This window comes from Calonectris borealis, chromosome 20 (genome assembly GCF_964195595.1).
Source record: "Calonectris borealis chromosome 20, bCalBor7.hap1.2, whole genome shotgun sequence".
In the NCBI taxonomy this organism is placed as follows: Eukaryota; Metazoa; Chordata; class Aves; order Procellariiformes; family Procellariidae; genus Calonectris; species Calonectris borealis.
The window spans coordinates 251,206-267,242 of record NC_134331.1 but is presented as its reverse complement, the minus strand read 5'-3'; the positions used below and the strand labels follow the sequence as shown (position 1 = coordinate 267,242).

At 42.5% G+C, this 16,037-nt stretch overlaps 1 protein-coding gene across 1 annotated transcript in view; it reads right to left on the bottom strand.

Annotated features, from left to right (window-relative positions):
- Window positions 1-1,695: 1,695 nt before the first annotated feature.
- FASN (fatty acid synthase) overlaps window positions 1,696-16,037 on the bottom strand; it is a 46,246-nt gene continuing 31,904 nt past the window's right edge. The window contains exons 30-43 of the mRNA XM_075169184.1: window positions 15,776-15,895; window positions 15,503-15,625; window positions 12,246-12,469; window positions 11,742-11,943; window positions 10,527-10,678; window positions 9,947-10,038; window positions 9,644-9,795; window positions 9,116-9,358; window positions 7,407-7,595; window positions 6,636-6,863; window positions 5,950-6,170; window positions 5,272-5,370; window positions 4,895-5,146; window positions 1,696-3,779 (exon numbers count right to left, since the gene is read on the bottom strand). Coding sequence (XP_075025285.1) covers window positions 3,642-3,779; window positions 4,895-5,146; window positions 5,272-5,370; window positions 5,950-6,170; window positions 6,636-6,863; window positions 7,407-7,595; window positions 9,116-9,358; window positions 9,644-9,795; window positions 9,947-10,038; window positions 10,527-10,678; window positions 11,742-11,943; window positions 12,246-12,469; window positions 15,503-15,625; window positions 15,776-15,895 — 2,435 coding nt within the window. The 3' untranslated portion in view covers window positions 1,696-3,641. The remainder of the gene's footprint in view (window positions 3,780-4,894; window positions 5,147-5,271; window positions 5,371-5,949; window positions 6,171-6,635; window positions 6,864-7,406; window positions 7,596-9,115; window positions 9,359-9,643; window positions 9,796-9,946; window positions 10,039-10,526; window positions 10,679-11,741; window positions 11,944-12,245; window positions 12,470-15,502; window positions 15,626-15,775; window positions 15,896-16,037) is intronic.

Genomic DNA, 16,037 nt, shown 5'->3' with positions numbered 1-16,037 from the left:
CCTCTCCAACTCTCCTTCAACACTCCCATTTCCTTTTCCGCAGCCGCTCCAGGGTTATTTTTTTCTTTCTTTTGACCCTGATTCCCTGGCAAGGTGTCTGATCTTCAGTTATGGTAACTTAACTAATTGCAGGAGAAACAAACACCTGCTTCCTTTATCATTATTCGACCTTAAATCTTTTGGGTTTTACTTGACCTCTGTCTCAGCACTGGAAAGCTTCTCTACTTCTGCTGTCTGGTATTGCTGTTTAAAGTCACCAGTTCTGTTAAACTGTGACCGTTCTTGCTTTTTTTTTGCTACTGTCTTTGGCAAGAGAGGCATATTTCTTTCTGCTCTGAAAGGTGGTAGAATAGAAAAGGAAAATAATAGCTTTAATGCTGATGACTACATGTGCTGTGTGCTGTACTTTCTTATTCTTACTATTAAGGCTATATTGCAGATTTAAAGTATACTGCCCACCATTTCAGAATAGCAATGTGACTTTGTGAGCCTGAATAAGTTTATAGGGGACCGTGTTTTTCAGTCTTGAGATTAAGACCAGCATGGTGTAGAGAAGCCTGTGAGAAGCTAGCTGAAAAGGAGGATGGAAAGCAACTACCAGTTGACAAAAGACTCCCACTTCAATTTCACATAGAAGGGTAGCTGTGAAGGACTTCGCTTCTGCCCTCGTCTTCTCAAAACAAGCAACTGCAGTATTTGATTTTGCATTATGATATTATTGTTCTACCTATGTCTATCTGATGGACTACTGAGAAACAACAAGCAGTACCAGTGCTAATAAGGTTTTTATTTTTGGCACACTGCATTCAGTAGCCATACATAATGGGTTACAGGACAGCAGCTCATAATTAGACAATCATGGGGAAAAAAAACCCCGAAAACAAAACAACCTTCTGTGTTTCAAATAACAACCACAAGAACATTGCGAGCATATAGGCTATAAGTAATTCTTGAGGAACTTTTATTATTAAACCAGTATCTTCAAGCTTTGCTTAAGATGAGACCATGCACATCTAGGTTTATACAGAGAACTTGTCCAACTTCTGCTTCAACAGCTGGAACAGCATTAGTCCTTGCTCCTTCCACATAGCCCATTCAGACTTGTTAAACACTTCAGCACAAAACTATTCTACCTGTTTGCTTAAACTTTAATCACTCCTTTCTTTTTCCTTCTAGGTTTTCAATACAACCAAGGCAAGTAGGATTCTTTCAACTCTTTTTTCAGGCTCACTACAACTGCCAGTAGTTAAATTTAAAATAAACTAACTAGCCCACATTTGTTTTGTTTTATGTAGTATCCTATGCTAGGAAGTGCATGGATAGTATGCAGTAGATATAATGAAGTCCCATAGTAAGCACATATGCCCAGTTCATATAGCCACTCTTCAGTATTAGATTCTTTGCAGCTGTAAGGCATCTCACGCTCACACGTTGCCCGCTTCCCTCCTTCCTAGTCATCATACCTAACAACTTAATAGCATTTATACCTACTGCCTATCTAACACTCAATGACCTTGAGGTAGATGCTATTAGTCCCATTTTACAGATGGGGAAACAGAGGCAGTAGCATTAATGGCTTGTCCAAAACCGCAACAAAGGAGCCAGAATTAGTATTTGAGAGTTTTCACTTCATCTTGTGGGTGTGTGGTTTGGTTGTATCTAAGGTATCAAAATCACGGCAACAAGAAGCCATACTCCAGAATAATAAGTGTTCTTTATTATTGTTATTATTTCTACAGACTCCAAATCAGATATGCCAGCAGCATTTTTTGCTTTATACCAAGAAATGAGAGATTCCAGATGAAACACAGGATTAAGAAATGGTGGTAGAGAATAAGACAAAAAGCCAACCAGTGATCAATTCTGTTTAGTACTAGGAAAACCAAAGAGAAAAAGACACTCTTCAGACCAGAAAGTACTTTAAAAAAAAAAAAAAAAAGAAAAGAAAAAGAACAAGACTTATTTTGGAAATGCTTTAAGCTGACATGATATTGGTTTTATTTCAGATTTCACAAAAGAAATACGTTATAAAACTAAAACCAGTTAACCCAGCCACTATCAACAGAGGGTGGTATACGCAAAAGACAGTAGATCAGAACCTGCAGTGAAGAGCTACCCATTCCTGTCACTGGAATGCTCCTGTACTAACAGGATACCTCACTAGAGGATGAAGATGGAGAGAACTGGGGTTTTACAGCAGTTCTCAGAGACACAATAGCTCCTCCTAGTTGGTGCTTTGTTGCTACCCAGGTCTCCTCTGTATCATAAGCGTAGCAAGGATTTACTGATTTCAGAAAGGACAGATCCAGCATAGCAAAGGCAAGACATTTTTTTAACTGAATTTTATGCAAGTTTCCTTTAAAAAGGTACTATATCCTAAAATCATACCATCAAACTGATTACTTAGCTAACTTATGTGGGATCTCCAGTCTTCTCTGAGAGGAAAATGAATACACAAGGCTTAAGCAAGCCCTGTGCTAAATAAAATATACAGGGACTTTAGGTAGATGCTTGTATGTTTGCCTGAGCTTTGGTTATGGGAAGGCAGGGGTAGAAGGATTTGTTCAGTTATTGTTGAAGAATTCTATTCCCCTCCCCGTTCCAAATGTCTGGTTGGTTGGTGAGACTGGAGGTGGGAAGGAATAAAGGTAAAGCAATAGTCTTAATGCTTTACTAAGGTTCTGATACAGCAGAGCACAGAACCTAGCACAAATATGAACAAAGTACCTGCCTAGGGACAGATTTGCCTGTTTTTATCATGCCCAAGTCAAGGCTGTTCAATGCACAGTGGCATCTGTCAAACCATCCACCTTTCCCCCCACCCTCCTCTCTCCTCCAAAGAGTGGATGATGGCAAGAATCCTCCCTTTTACCTTTTCCTTTCTGAACAGGGCAGGGCAGTGGGAGAAAAAGAAAATAAACAAAAGAAACCACTGTTCCAAAGATGCACTTTGGTTTAACAAATGGGCAACTTCCCCTTGTGGAATGAACCTTCCCCTCCAAAAAGGGATGCTTCTTTTCTCCTATAACCCACGATAAATTAAAACCAAGTAAGAAGTCTCTGGTTTGACACAATAAATACTTAGCATATATCAAATTAAAAAAATATAGTTACAAAAGCCTCAATGGAATCCTCTTTCTGACCTAACTACAGACAGATTCTTCACAGACAAAAGGTATCTCCGAAATCAGCTGCAGCTCCCCTCCCTGGCTCACTGGGCTTGGTCAACAAGTGCTATCACATACCCTTTGGAATACTGTTAAGACAAAACAATATAGAGCACAAGAAGTCTACTCCTAAATTTGTTTTTCATACTGCCAAGGGTGTAGGAAGCAACCATTGGTGGGGAACCCTCATAGCAGTGCACAGTGACAGAGTCACAGCACTAGAGTAACATGGACAGGGATACTAGGAGAAAACAAAGCATAGGAAGGGAAGGAAGAGAGAGAACTCATAGAAGTTGGGAAAGGAAAAGATGAGCAAGAAAGAGAGAGAAAAAGACCAATCAAGTTCAGCTGGACTTCCCAGTTCTGGCAGCAGAGCAGATGAGATGTTGAACAACAGGAAGAGTTCCTTGGGGTCTGTCATAAGAAGGAATGTTGTTGGCATTTTCTTCACCATTGACAGTAATTAAGCAGAAGTTAACCCTCTCTGACACTGACACGTGGCTCTGCGAGTGAGCTGTGGATGATCCCAATAATTGATTCAACACCATCTCCCTCCAATAAGGTGCGGTGATCCCCTTCGATAACATGGACAGATACTTTCCCATCACATACCTGCACAGATATGAAAAAGAAAAACTTTACATTCACAATTTACAACCAGCTGGTCATCTAGCTGTTTTGGGCTTGTCTGTCTTCTACGTTACTCATAGTTTACACCACTGTCTCTATCAAACACAGCTGAAAACACCACCAGTTTTACTCTGACATATTTTCATAGATCAGATGCAGGACAGTGTTTGGAACCAGTGTTTTAAAGCACGATAGTTTGACAGCCCGGCAGGTGATCCACTGAAATAGAAGCTAGGCAGGAAGCCAACCAACCTGATACTAACAGAATAATTTACCTGCAATATCAAAGAATGAATGATAAAGTAGCTACTTCCTTACGAAAACCAAATAACCCTCCCCTCCACCTAATCTTTCTCCCTCCACCACAAATCTTCCTTTAAGGTCATTATGTAACTTTAATACCATACAAATTAGCTTGGAATCAATAATGAATGTAAGTTAGAAGTCTGAAGGGATAGGAGATGCCAGAAGCAGGAAGGTAATTCTGAAAATCGCTTCATTTTCCCTGGTATCTGTACCATAATATAAGACACTTAACCCTTTTACGTGAACAGGGGCTAAGGAACAGCGACATTATCTGGACTACAGGCTGAAAACGTAAGTTTTTTAGGCCCACAGGAAACCCACATACTAACTTCTAAGTGGTCCACAAAAGGTAACAGAAAAAACTGCCTCTATTGTCAGCAGGCTGACGCTCTTCAAAAGTCTGCCCTCATGCAGTGGACAAACTTTAGGGGTCTACAGTGAAAGAAGGAGACTAAAAGTTACTTCTGTCAGGTTACTCTCTTTTAACACCTTTATATCTAAAGTCTATCCAGAGAGCTGCAAGCATTAGCTATAGAAAACACTTACTTATCCAAGATAGAGACTAGACCTTCTCCTGGCTCCCACTACCCTGAGAAAATGCCTGGAACCAATCAACTCATTTGTTTCTGGGGACTTTTAATTCTTGTTAGAGCATGATAGCTGCGAAATGATCATTTCTTTCAGGTTGGTTTCATCCCTTCTCCCTCAGTAAGGATGATTTTCCATGCTTTTCTTTTGCTCCCCCAAATATCAGGAGAACCTCAAAAGTCACCAGTGGGCCTCAGACTGACCTCTGAGAGTCTGTAGTCTCCACCCAGACCTTCTTCATATTCATTGTGAGACTTTGCCCGCATCAGTGTCACATTCCCATGATACTTGGACTCTGGTATATAGTTGTCAGCAGCCTTCAGTTTATGGTAAAAGGAAGCAGCAGCAAAGCTGAGTGCTTCACGATTGATGTTTGTATGAATCTGAGTTATCAGGTCTGCAGCAGCATTCACACGAGCCTCCAGATCTTTCAAGGGCAGAAGAACCTCCAGCAGCTGGAAATATTAACATTTTTTTTTCCCATTAGCCTCAATATCTGAGAATCTGTCTCTGTTAAACAAAAAACCACACCCCTCTTGTGCAACATAAAGAGATATTAAAAAAAAAAAAGAAACATTACCTTATTGTATTCAATGCCTGTAAATTGTTGAACAAAGGCACACAATGCTTCAGTCTCCAATGCAGCCTCATTTCCTTGGGTCAGCTTAGCTCTGTAGCTCTGGAAAAGAGAAGAATAAAATGCAAACATGAGAGGGATATGCCTGATCTTGAATGTCAGAAAAACAATTACAGAACAAAGAGCTTTGAACTGGGAAAAGGGGAGGGAGGAAAAAAAGAAAGAAAAAAAGACAGACTGAAGCTTGGGGTGGGGGAGGAAGATCCCTTAAGGACAGATTAGAAAGCAAATCCACAGGTGGCAATTGCCAAGAGCCTACTATCCTCTAAAAAGTACAAATGGAAAAGATGCCTTAAGCAAGGCTTCCTAGCATGCCTACACAAGGATCTTGTCTTGCAGGCTCCAGGATCTTCCAGAAGACATACTAATACCATGACTTACCATAGCAAGAGCAACATTTGTCTCCCAGCCCTCACCCGTTAATGAAGACCACCCCCCACATGCTTCCACCCTTCAGCCCTCCCTAAGCATCCACTGTCTACAGCTGTCTCCCAACTCCCCTGTCAAGAAAAGTCTGTCAGCTTTTCAGATGGCTCATACCTAGAATAGTAAGCTTGAAGAACATGAGCCCTGATGACACAGGATAGTTCCCAGACAGAAGATTTTCTTTGTATCTCTTACCTGAGTATATGCTGCCACATAGGAATGAGACCCATCAAAGAGGAATAGACTGTTGAGTGCATGGGAAGCATTTTGTTGTGCTTGCAGTTGGGAGCACATTTCAAAGGCTACACAGGCACCGAAAGAATATCCAGCAACGCGGTACGGTCCTTCAGGCTGTATCTGCTTCATACAGTCAATGTAATAGGCTGCCAGGCTCTGTATGCTGTCCAAGGGAGCAGCTAGAACATGGAAGCAAGTTAGAAACAGGCTCCAGTGAAAAGACACTGGCAGAGACAATTATGTTTTCATGATCTCAGAAACAACCGTGTTGGAAACATCCAGGTTATTTTGAACGTAAGTTTCTAAATTATGGTTAGCAACTTACATTTTGGACAAGGAATAGTAATGTTCCTGCTTTCCAAAGACAGGTAGAACAGCATGCCTTGTTTTTCTCCTGCATGCTTATCTGCTGACAGGGACTCAATACAACATCCAGTTGTTCCATTTCCCCATTCATAAGCTCTTCAGTCTAACCTAGTACTTCTCTTACTACCTGGGGGTGTCTGACATGACCCTATGCAGACTATAGGTACTGATGCTTGATCCTCTGAGTTTAAGAGTCTAGAAACAAAGCTCCCTCTATAACGCAACTAAAATTCAGAATGTTACATTTACAAATTCAAGATGCTGAAGAACTGAGATACCTTTTGTGCACTGGAGCCCATAGCAGGGTATATGAAGTCTGGAGGCGAGAGTGTAGAAAACTGCAATGGATCCTTCAATGGGGTGAACAATGAAAAGAGGGCACTCTGTGCTCTGAACATCATTGAGACGGGTGATCGTTGGTCCTTCTGGGTTCACCAACAAGTTGTTCAAATCTAGTTTTGGACGTTGGCCCGGGCCTGTCTTCATCGGCTGGGATGGCTTTAGCTCTTTGAAAGGAAGCACACCGGACAAACACAATTAGATTCAGGATCAGTCTCGGTCATGTAGCCATAGTCCTAAAGGAGAATCTCAAGGCTGCTCTGGATTAGCCCATTGGCTCACTAAATCATCAGGGCACAGACATAGGGATCTTCCTATTGTCAGCTGCTCTGCAGCAACTCCATATGCTTTTAGCTTACAGTAAGCATGACATGACATTGTTTATTCCTCAGACAGGTAAAAGGTCTCAAATTGCATCCTGCACACAGCTGCATAAGATTACTCATGCAGGCAAATACTAGCCAGCATGCTAGATATCAGCAGCTTTCACCCTCTTTCTTATACCCTGCCCCCAGAACTGATGGGCCTGACCCAATGGTCAATGCACTTCAGTGATGTGTCTGTCACTTAAAAGCCTTTCAGCTATAACCTTATTTCATGATCTTATTTCATGATTTGATAGAGGCTTATATCACTAGAGATGAAAGCAATGGATTGGGAGTTTGTTTGGACTCAGGTGACTGGTAGGAACCCTGATCCAGACACTGTACCCTCTGCTGTCCCGGACTTGGAAGAAAGTTCACGCAGTTTGTTGATTGTAAGGAGTCGAATTTCTCTCATGGTCATAACGATGTCATAGTCTCTCTCCAGTGTCTGGCGCACCTCTACACCCATCAAGGAATCCAAGCCCAAGTCTGCCAAGGAACTCTCAGGATTCAGACTACTCACGTCACGGACACCTGAGAAAAAAAACAGCACACTAACAAAAAGCCGATTTCTTTTCAGCTCTAGGCCTCTCTAGCAGTCTTCTCGCCTTCCTTCTCTCTCCTAAAACCTGAATAAACTACAGCTACAGGGAATTACCTTTCAGGATCATCTAATGCTTTCACAAGTCACCTCTTCTGCACCCCATGTCTGGTCGTATGGGATCTAGTCTTCAGACTAACATTAACATGTTAATGTGCACAGCTTTATGACAGGGCATACATCAGTCCCAGCTAAATAGCTGTAAGCATTGTCACTTCAGCTGCAGACCAAGTTCAGAGCAGTCAGCTAGTGGAATTTCACATACTGGAGGCTCTAACTGAAACTGCAGTCCTAGACATAATGCGACTAATCCTCAGCTACAACATGAGATGAAATGGTTACCAGTGTCAATGACGGTTGATTGCAACACTTGATGTCTATCACATTGGAGGAGGCGATTCCTCTAGTCTTCATCACCTCTTCCCCTTCAATTTTCACACTGTTCAAGTCTCTCACCCTTTCCTTACCTGTAAAAGGCTTCTCGTAATAACACTTGCATCTACAGCTCTTCCTCCCCTCCTCCACCTTGTGCTGCCCCATGTTGCCACTCTTCCCACCATTAGGCTTCTTACTAGCTTCTCCTTTTGTTGCCTTCACACAGTCTCTCCTTCCAAACTAACCCTACAGCTGGTACAATTTCGCAGACACTTTCCTATGACTTCTAAAAGCCATGTCTGTTCTGAGGTCAGATTCGCTGTCAGTTACTGCACAATTCCTTAAGTAATACTCAGGAGACTGTCTTTAATTTATCAGTACTTCTTTTGGTAGTAAACAAAGGATCAGTACACACTTCTGTCTGCAAAAGAGACAACTGAAGTGGGATATAGTAGAGTTGACAGAGATTATTCGCTTTCAACACAAAAGCAGGGGACATAATGGTAAAAGAAAGCAGGTTCAAAACAGACAGGAGGACATGACCACTTCTTGTAGCACATAGTTAAGCTATGGCTACTAGATGTTCACATGGGATGACAGACAGAGCTGGTAAGAGAATACACCACCAGTTAGTCACTAAGTACATAAAAGCTACTTTCTGCGGCATGGGGACATCCCGAGGTGAATGTTTGAAAACTGGAATAGTACTTAGAAAGTTAGTCATGTATTTGCCCTATTATGTGCTGTCCTAGAATTTTGCTCTTGGGGGCTGTTCCTATTGATTCTCCATTTGGAGAAAGGCACCAGTCCACTCTAAACAAAACCCAAGACACTGAAGTATGTGTGCATGTGTACGTAAACACGCTAAGGGATAAAAGCCCACACTGAAGAAAAACTGATTATTGGAGAGAAAGGGCAGTGTAAAGGAAAAAATAAACAAACAAACAGCCCCACACCACCACCACATCACAGGAATCAGGAGAAGATGCTGAACAGAGCACCTACAGCAGCATCACTGCTTTCCAAAAGCATTGAGGTGGTAGACACTGCCCAGCAGTGCTTGTCTGAGAGCACTTACCCAGGATGTGAGCAACAGCTTCTACAAGATCACGTTGACTGCCTCCTTCAGTTTTCACAGAGACCTTCTCTGCTAGGACAAAACTGGATGTGACAGGATGAGGTTGATTCAGGAAGATATCGAGCACCTCCAGGCATGAGCTGATTTGCTGGGGAATGGTTCCCCCAACCACAATCTCTTTGTTTCCCATTGTCTTCACAAGGACACCCACATCACCAATGGCTCCCCATTGGATTGCCAGACCTGGAGGAGAAATCAGAAGAAAGAACACACTAGGCAACTAACTAAAGCACATGGCAGCAACAAAAGGGAGTTAAAAACAGCTAAGCTAAGGCCTCCATTTCCTTTGTACTGTTAAATGGTCAGTGTTCATTCACACATGAATGACTCAGGGTAACAGCTAGGAGAGGAAACAGCCTTCAACATTCGTTATCGTTCCAGACAAGTGCACAAGTTTCTGGTGAGCTGGTTCTCCTCTGGACGTTTGGTGGAGTAGATTTTTCTGCACAATGAGTAAAGTCATCTTACCTGGGAGTCCATCATGATGTCGCTGTTCACAGATACGCTCCATGGTAGAATTGGCAAAGCCATAATTACTTTGCCCAGCATTTCCTCTTCCACAGCTTACAGAGGAGAACACAACAAAATAGTCCAGGTCTGGACACTTCTTACGAGTCACCCTTGGAGCAGAGCAGGAGAGAGAAACCCCATCAGAAAAACCTGCTAACTATGTGTCACTGTGGAAGCCTAGCACAAGACTAAAACTACTAAGTTTGATCAGCTCTGTGACCATAAAAGCAGTTCATATTTGTCCCTTCTACAGACACTTACCAATCCAAATGAAGGGTGCCTGAATACTTGGGCTTGTTGACCTCCCAGAATAATTCTGGGGTCTGATTTTCAATCATGGCATCTCTAAGGACCTATTGTGGGGAGTGGAAGAGAAAAGAAAAAAAAAGTGCCGTTTCAGTATCTCCAGTTTCTCCATTTAAATTTATCACGTTGTTTGAGATATGAGAGGATATCACTACACAATGCATTTTTGTAACTTTACAGTACAGACATGTCCTGAAATATGACTAGGACCACATGGCTTTTGGTAAGTCTGCTTTTTTCAGTACTGCCACTGCAGCCTTCAACTGGCAAGTTCTGTATGGGATTTTTCTTGTCCCCAGGGGTCTTGGACAACATTTGTCTTACCCCAGATCTGAGGTTGCTGGCCAAATGATGTTGCTTCTCAGGTCAAGGGGCCAGACCTGTAAACCTTTAGTCACCAGGTAAGGCCAGAGCAAAGTGTCCTTTGAAACACAGAGAGGCAATCTAAAACTGTATGAAGCCTGACTGCCCTCAGTAAAAAAGCTACTTGAACGGCTGCTGTCTCTTACAAGTCCTAAGCATTTCTGTCACTTACCACAGCCAAATTAAAGATGCCTCCAACTGGGCCAAGCTGCAAAGCTTCTTCTATCAACAGCTGTGTTCCTTCTAGTGTTCCAATATCACTGGTAGAGACCAACACTTGGATTCCCAGTGCCTTCCACTCTCTAACACGTTTAGCCTGGTAGCCTTCAAAAAAAAAAAGTGAACAGTGCCTGGGATGAAGCATTCAAACCATAAGGCTTTGGTTAACCTGCTCCTTAAGCTTTTCTTACTAGATAGGGACCGAATAGATAAATAATTATTGATTCAGCTACAAGAGGAAAATTGGACAAAACCTGAATAGAAGGCAGAAATCACCTGAGTTTCAGAAATATTCTAAATAGACCAAAGTGGAGAACAGAGTCGGGAGAAGGTAAGAGGAGGGGGGAAAAGGAAGAAAAAGCACAACAGTGAAGGGAAAATAACTTAACAAGAATTTGGGTATTGAGACAGGAAAGAATGGCTAGATTAGAGCAAGGCAACAGATTATAGTAGCACAACTAGAATTTGAGAAGTATTTGATCTATGTGTCTGCACAGGTGGTGCAACTGTGAATTTGCCAATAGAAATAAGAAATCTGTAGAGACAGAGAAGTTCTGTTATGGCTGAATTTGTATGAGGAAACACTAAAGACTACCACTGGAAAGAAATCTCAGTGCCGCGATTGTAATCAAACTAATGGCTTAAAACCGAGTAAAAATGCTTACTAATGTTATCAGATAGTAGGGCACATCTTTACAGATGAGCTATCTGAAGGAGCAAGAGCAAGCATCCACACATGTAACTCGAGGGACAAAGTATCTTTAGCAAGGAGTTTATAGGCCTGTCCTTGTGGCATGTGATCCACCATGCTACAGCCATTGGACAAGTCAGTGAGGTAGCTGGATACAGACTTTGTAGAGGGATAAAGGTAAAAGTAAGGCTGCAGAAAAAATCCTGGGTAAGGCAGAAAATGGGCTGATAGAATTAGGAAGCATAAAAAACAGGAAAGATATAGTTGGAAAAGAGGTCAAGTTAAAAGATACTTCCTCCTTTAGAATAAAGGGGACAACAGCTTGTTTGAAGTGAGAGAATATATACACGAGAGGAAAGAAAAGAGATCAAGACATTATTATTTGCTGATAGGACACTTAAAAATGGAGAGAAACTACAAATTGAGGTCTGTTGAAAGGCAGTCAATGTTCCCTGTTCCTTTATGGTTTTTGCTTACCAGTTCGTATGCCAGAACGAGATGTCAGTATAAGCTTCTGTGCTCCTCTCTCAACTAGCCACTGTGCCAACTCAAGCCCAAATCCTCCTAGGCCCCCTGTGATGATGTAAGACTTGGTAGGTGGACAGGAGGTTTGGGAGATGGCAGAAATTTTAACTGGTTCAGACCTTCTTAAAGGATATTCCTTTTCCTCTTCTTGGACCTTCCGCCCCCACCAAAAAAAAAAAAAAAGGAAGAAAAGAAGAAAAAAGAAAAAGTAGTTAAGAGCAGATACACAATGCATTTCTTATCTTTCCATGCTACGCTCCTCCAGTCAATGAGAACGAACTTGTAGAATCAAGTGACAGACTTGCCAGTTACATACATGACAATATCACAGTAAAAACAATAACCCTGTGCTGTCCTAGTTATACAACTTCAACTTGAACTGGATCAAAATATCCAATAAAGTCACCTACAGAGAATGACCGATGCAGCAGAGAATCAAAGTCATTATCTCATTACCTTGATCATAACTTTGCCAATATGTTTTCCTTGTGCCATGAACCTGAAGGCAGCTTCTACCTCTTCTTTGTTGAAGACTGTACTCCTCAGGGGTTTTACCACACCATCTTTTATGCCTTTCTGCAACAACTCTGATACTACTTGCCACTCTTCGTTTTCCTTGTCAAAGATTGCATCTAGTAGGATCCCATGAAATGCCACATTCTTGAGGAAGAGAGACATTCCTAGAAAAAGCAACTTGGTTATCACCTGATGCTGCTGACATTTCAGAACAGAGTCTATCTTCTGCTTCAGAAACATTTCTGTGTAGGTCAGAGTGTAAGACTGAGGAGTAAAGGAGTCAGTTGCTAGAATTTTACTTTTTCAAACTCATTCTTGCATACGCTCTCTAAATGCTATATTAATTAGGTTGTTCTCTTACAAGCAGACCAGTTTAACAGAAACTCCACTCATAAAAATTGTGTGTCAAGAGGACAAGCTATAACACGGTTAGACTGATATTAAAAAGGATATTTTGTGTCTAGTGACAACTGAGTTAGAGTCACAGAGCGGCTAGAATCCTATGTACATCCTATCCATCTCCACAGGAAACTGTTCCTCATAGGAAATTTTCCATGATGCTAGGATCTTTTGAAATTTAATTAGAATAAGAAAGGAGACTGTCAACATTTGCTATATGCAATCATTCTACAACAGGAGAACATTCTTGCCATTTTTCACTAACACATCAGATTATAACATTCAAATTTGTTTTCCCATCAAGAGAAATCAAGTTAATTTTGCCCCTGTGCCATCAAAAACTGCAAGGTGCTGTTGACTCTCTCGAGGGACAAGAGGCCTTGCAGAGGGATCTGGATAGACTGGAACATTAAGCAACCATCAATGACATGAAATTTAGCAAGAACAAATGCCAGATTCTGCACCTGAGACCGAGTAATGCCGGATACAAGTATAAAATTGGGAGAGGAGTGGCTGGAGAACAGCCCTGCAGAAAGGGATCTGGGGGTGCTGGTTGGCAGCATGTTCAATAGGAGCCAGCAGTGTGCCCTGGCAGCCAAGAGGGCAAATTGCATTCTGGGGTGCACCAAACACAGCACAGAACCATAGAATAGTTTGGGTTGGTATGGACCTTTAAAGGTCATCTAGTCCAACCCTGCTGCAGGGACACCTTCAACTAGATCAGGTTGCTCAGAGCCCTGTCCAACCTGACCTTGAATGTTTCCAGGGATGGGGCATCTACCACCTCTCTGGGCACCCTGTGCCAGTGTTTCACCACCCTCATCGTAAAAAATTTCTTCCTTATATCTAGTCTGAATCTCCCCTCTTTTAGTTTAAAGCCATTACCCCTTGTCCTATCACAACAGGCCCTACTAAAAAGTCTGTCCCCATCTTTTTTGTAAGTCCCCTTTAAGTACTGAAAGGCCGCAATAAGGTCTCCCCAAAGCCTTCTCTTCTCCAGGCTGAACAACCCCAACTCTCTCAGCCTTTCCTCATAGGAGAGGTGTTCCATCCCCCGATGGTTTTCGTGACCCTCCTCTGGACCCACTCCAACAGGTCCATGTCTCTCCTGTGCTGAGGGCTCCAGAGCTGGACGCAGCACTGCAGGTGGGGTCTCACCGGAGCAGAGTGGAGGGGCAGAATCCCCTCCCTCGACCTGCTGGCCATGCTTCTTTTGATGCAGCCCAGGAGACGGTTGGCCTTCTGGGCTGCGAGTGCACATTGCCGGCTCATGTCCAGCTTTTCATCCACCAGTACACCCAAGTCCTTCTCGGCAGGGCTGCTCTCAATCCCTTCATCCCCCAGGCTGTATTGATACTGGGGATTGCCCCGACCCAGGTGCAGGACCTTGCACTTGGCCTTGTTGAACCTCATGAGGTTCACACGGGCCCACTTCTCGAGCTTGTCCAGGTCCCTCTGGATGGCATACCGTCCCTCAGGTGTGTCGACTGCATCACTCAACTTGGTGTCATCTGCAAACTTGCTCAGGGTGCACTCAATCCCACTGTCTATGTCGTTGATGAAGATATTAAACTGTACTAGTCCCAATACAGACCCCTGAGGGACACCACTTGACACCAGCATAACCAGCTGGTCAAGAGAGGGGATTATCCTGCTGTCTTTAAGCATTGGTGCAGCCTCACCCTGAGTACTGTGTACAGTTCTGGGCCCCTCAATTTAAAAAGGATGTGAAGGTACTTTAATGCGCCCAGAGGAGGGCAACAAAGCTGGTGACAGTGCTGGAAGGCATGTCTTCTGAGGAGCGGCTGATGACTCTGGGTTTGTCTACTTTGGAGAGAAAGAGGCTGAGGAGCGATCTCATTGCTCTCTACAGCTTCCTGAGGAGAGGATGTGGAGAGGGATGTGCTGATCTCTTCTCCCTAGTATCCAGTGATAGAACGCATGGAAATGGCTCGAAGCTGCGTCAGGGGAGGTTCAGACTAGATATTATGAAAGATTTCTTTAACAAAAGGGTGGTCAAACACTGGAACGGACTTCCTAGAGAGGTGGTTGATGCACCATGCCTGTCAGTGTTTAAGACGCATTTGAAAAATGCCTTTAAATAACATGCTTTAATTTTTGGTCAGCCCTGAAGTGGTCAGGCAGTTGGACTAGATGATCGTTGCAGGTCCCTTCCAACTGGAACTATCATATTCTATTCAAAATGGCGCAGATATTTAGTGAAACAACAAATTAAGGTTCTCTCAAGATCAGGTTCTCTGTAGTTATCTGAAAAATTCCAGTTACTTTCACTCTACAAATGATGAAGTTTACCCAGAACAGTGGGCAAAACTGCAGCTTGTATAGCTACGAACTTCATTTCCTAAGTTTCACAGTGCATCATCTGTTACAAATGGATACGTTACATCCCAAAAAGTTTATAAGTCAACTCCAACAGATCTATGAAATCTACAAGCTAACAGAGTTGTAAACAGTGCCATGTGAAATGAATTCCTATCCACACACTTTGTGGGCAACATGTCCTATACTGATTTTAAAGAAAGGCTTTGAGGAAGATAACTTAATTATTTGATGAAGGCTTCCAGAATTATGCAGGCTTCCAGAAAAATGCTGAGTGCCATGCTTCTCCAAGAAGGTATTTGTTGAAAAGAGTACATAAATTGTTAGTGATAAAAGTGAAACAAGTATTCCAGCTAAAAGCTTTTCTAAATTTGAAGATTAGTCTGTGTTAAGATAGTATATAGGTTGTGCTGTCATGCTTGCTTAACCTAACAAGATGTCCCGATGTCCCATCTTACCAAGCTGACTGTTGTTAGACAGATCGAATTTGCCTATTTCCAGAAAGCGCCCATGTTGAGCAAGACAACGCAAACTGGCTTGGAGCTTCTCTTCTGCCAAGGAATTTAACACCAGGTTGACACCTGCAATGAAAGGAGAAGCAACTATTTAATAAACCCAATTCTGCTGAGAGCCTAACCCTGTTTTCTAGTCACTCATTTTGTCTTTAGAAAGTGCAACTGCATAATGTGGCATAACTGACAAAAGAAGGAAAAAATATTCCTTGAACTTACCTTTTCCATTGGTAACTCGCAGTATATGTTGCTCAAAGGTAGTATTTCGGGAGCTGGCAAAACTATTGGCATCCAGCTGTGGGAATCTTGCTTCAAGATACTTGCGTTTCTCAGTGGAGCCTGGAAGTTGAAGACAAGCTGAATGATGCCAGTACTCTTATGTTAATTTTTTTTCTGATAAAACAGCCCATTTTCATCCGCACATCTTTTCCCAAGGGCTGCAAGTCTGAGCAGCCATCAAGCACTTGCTTCAAAGCTCTCA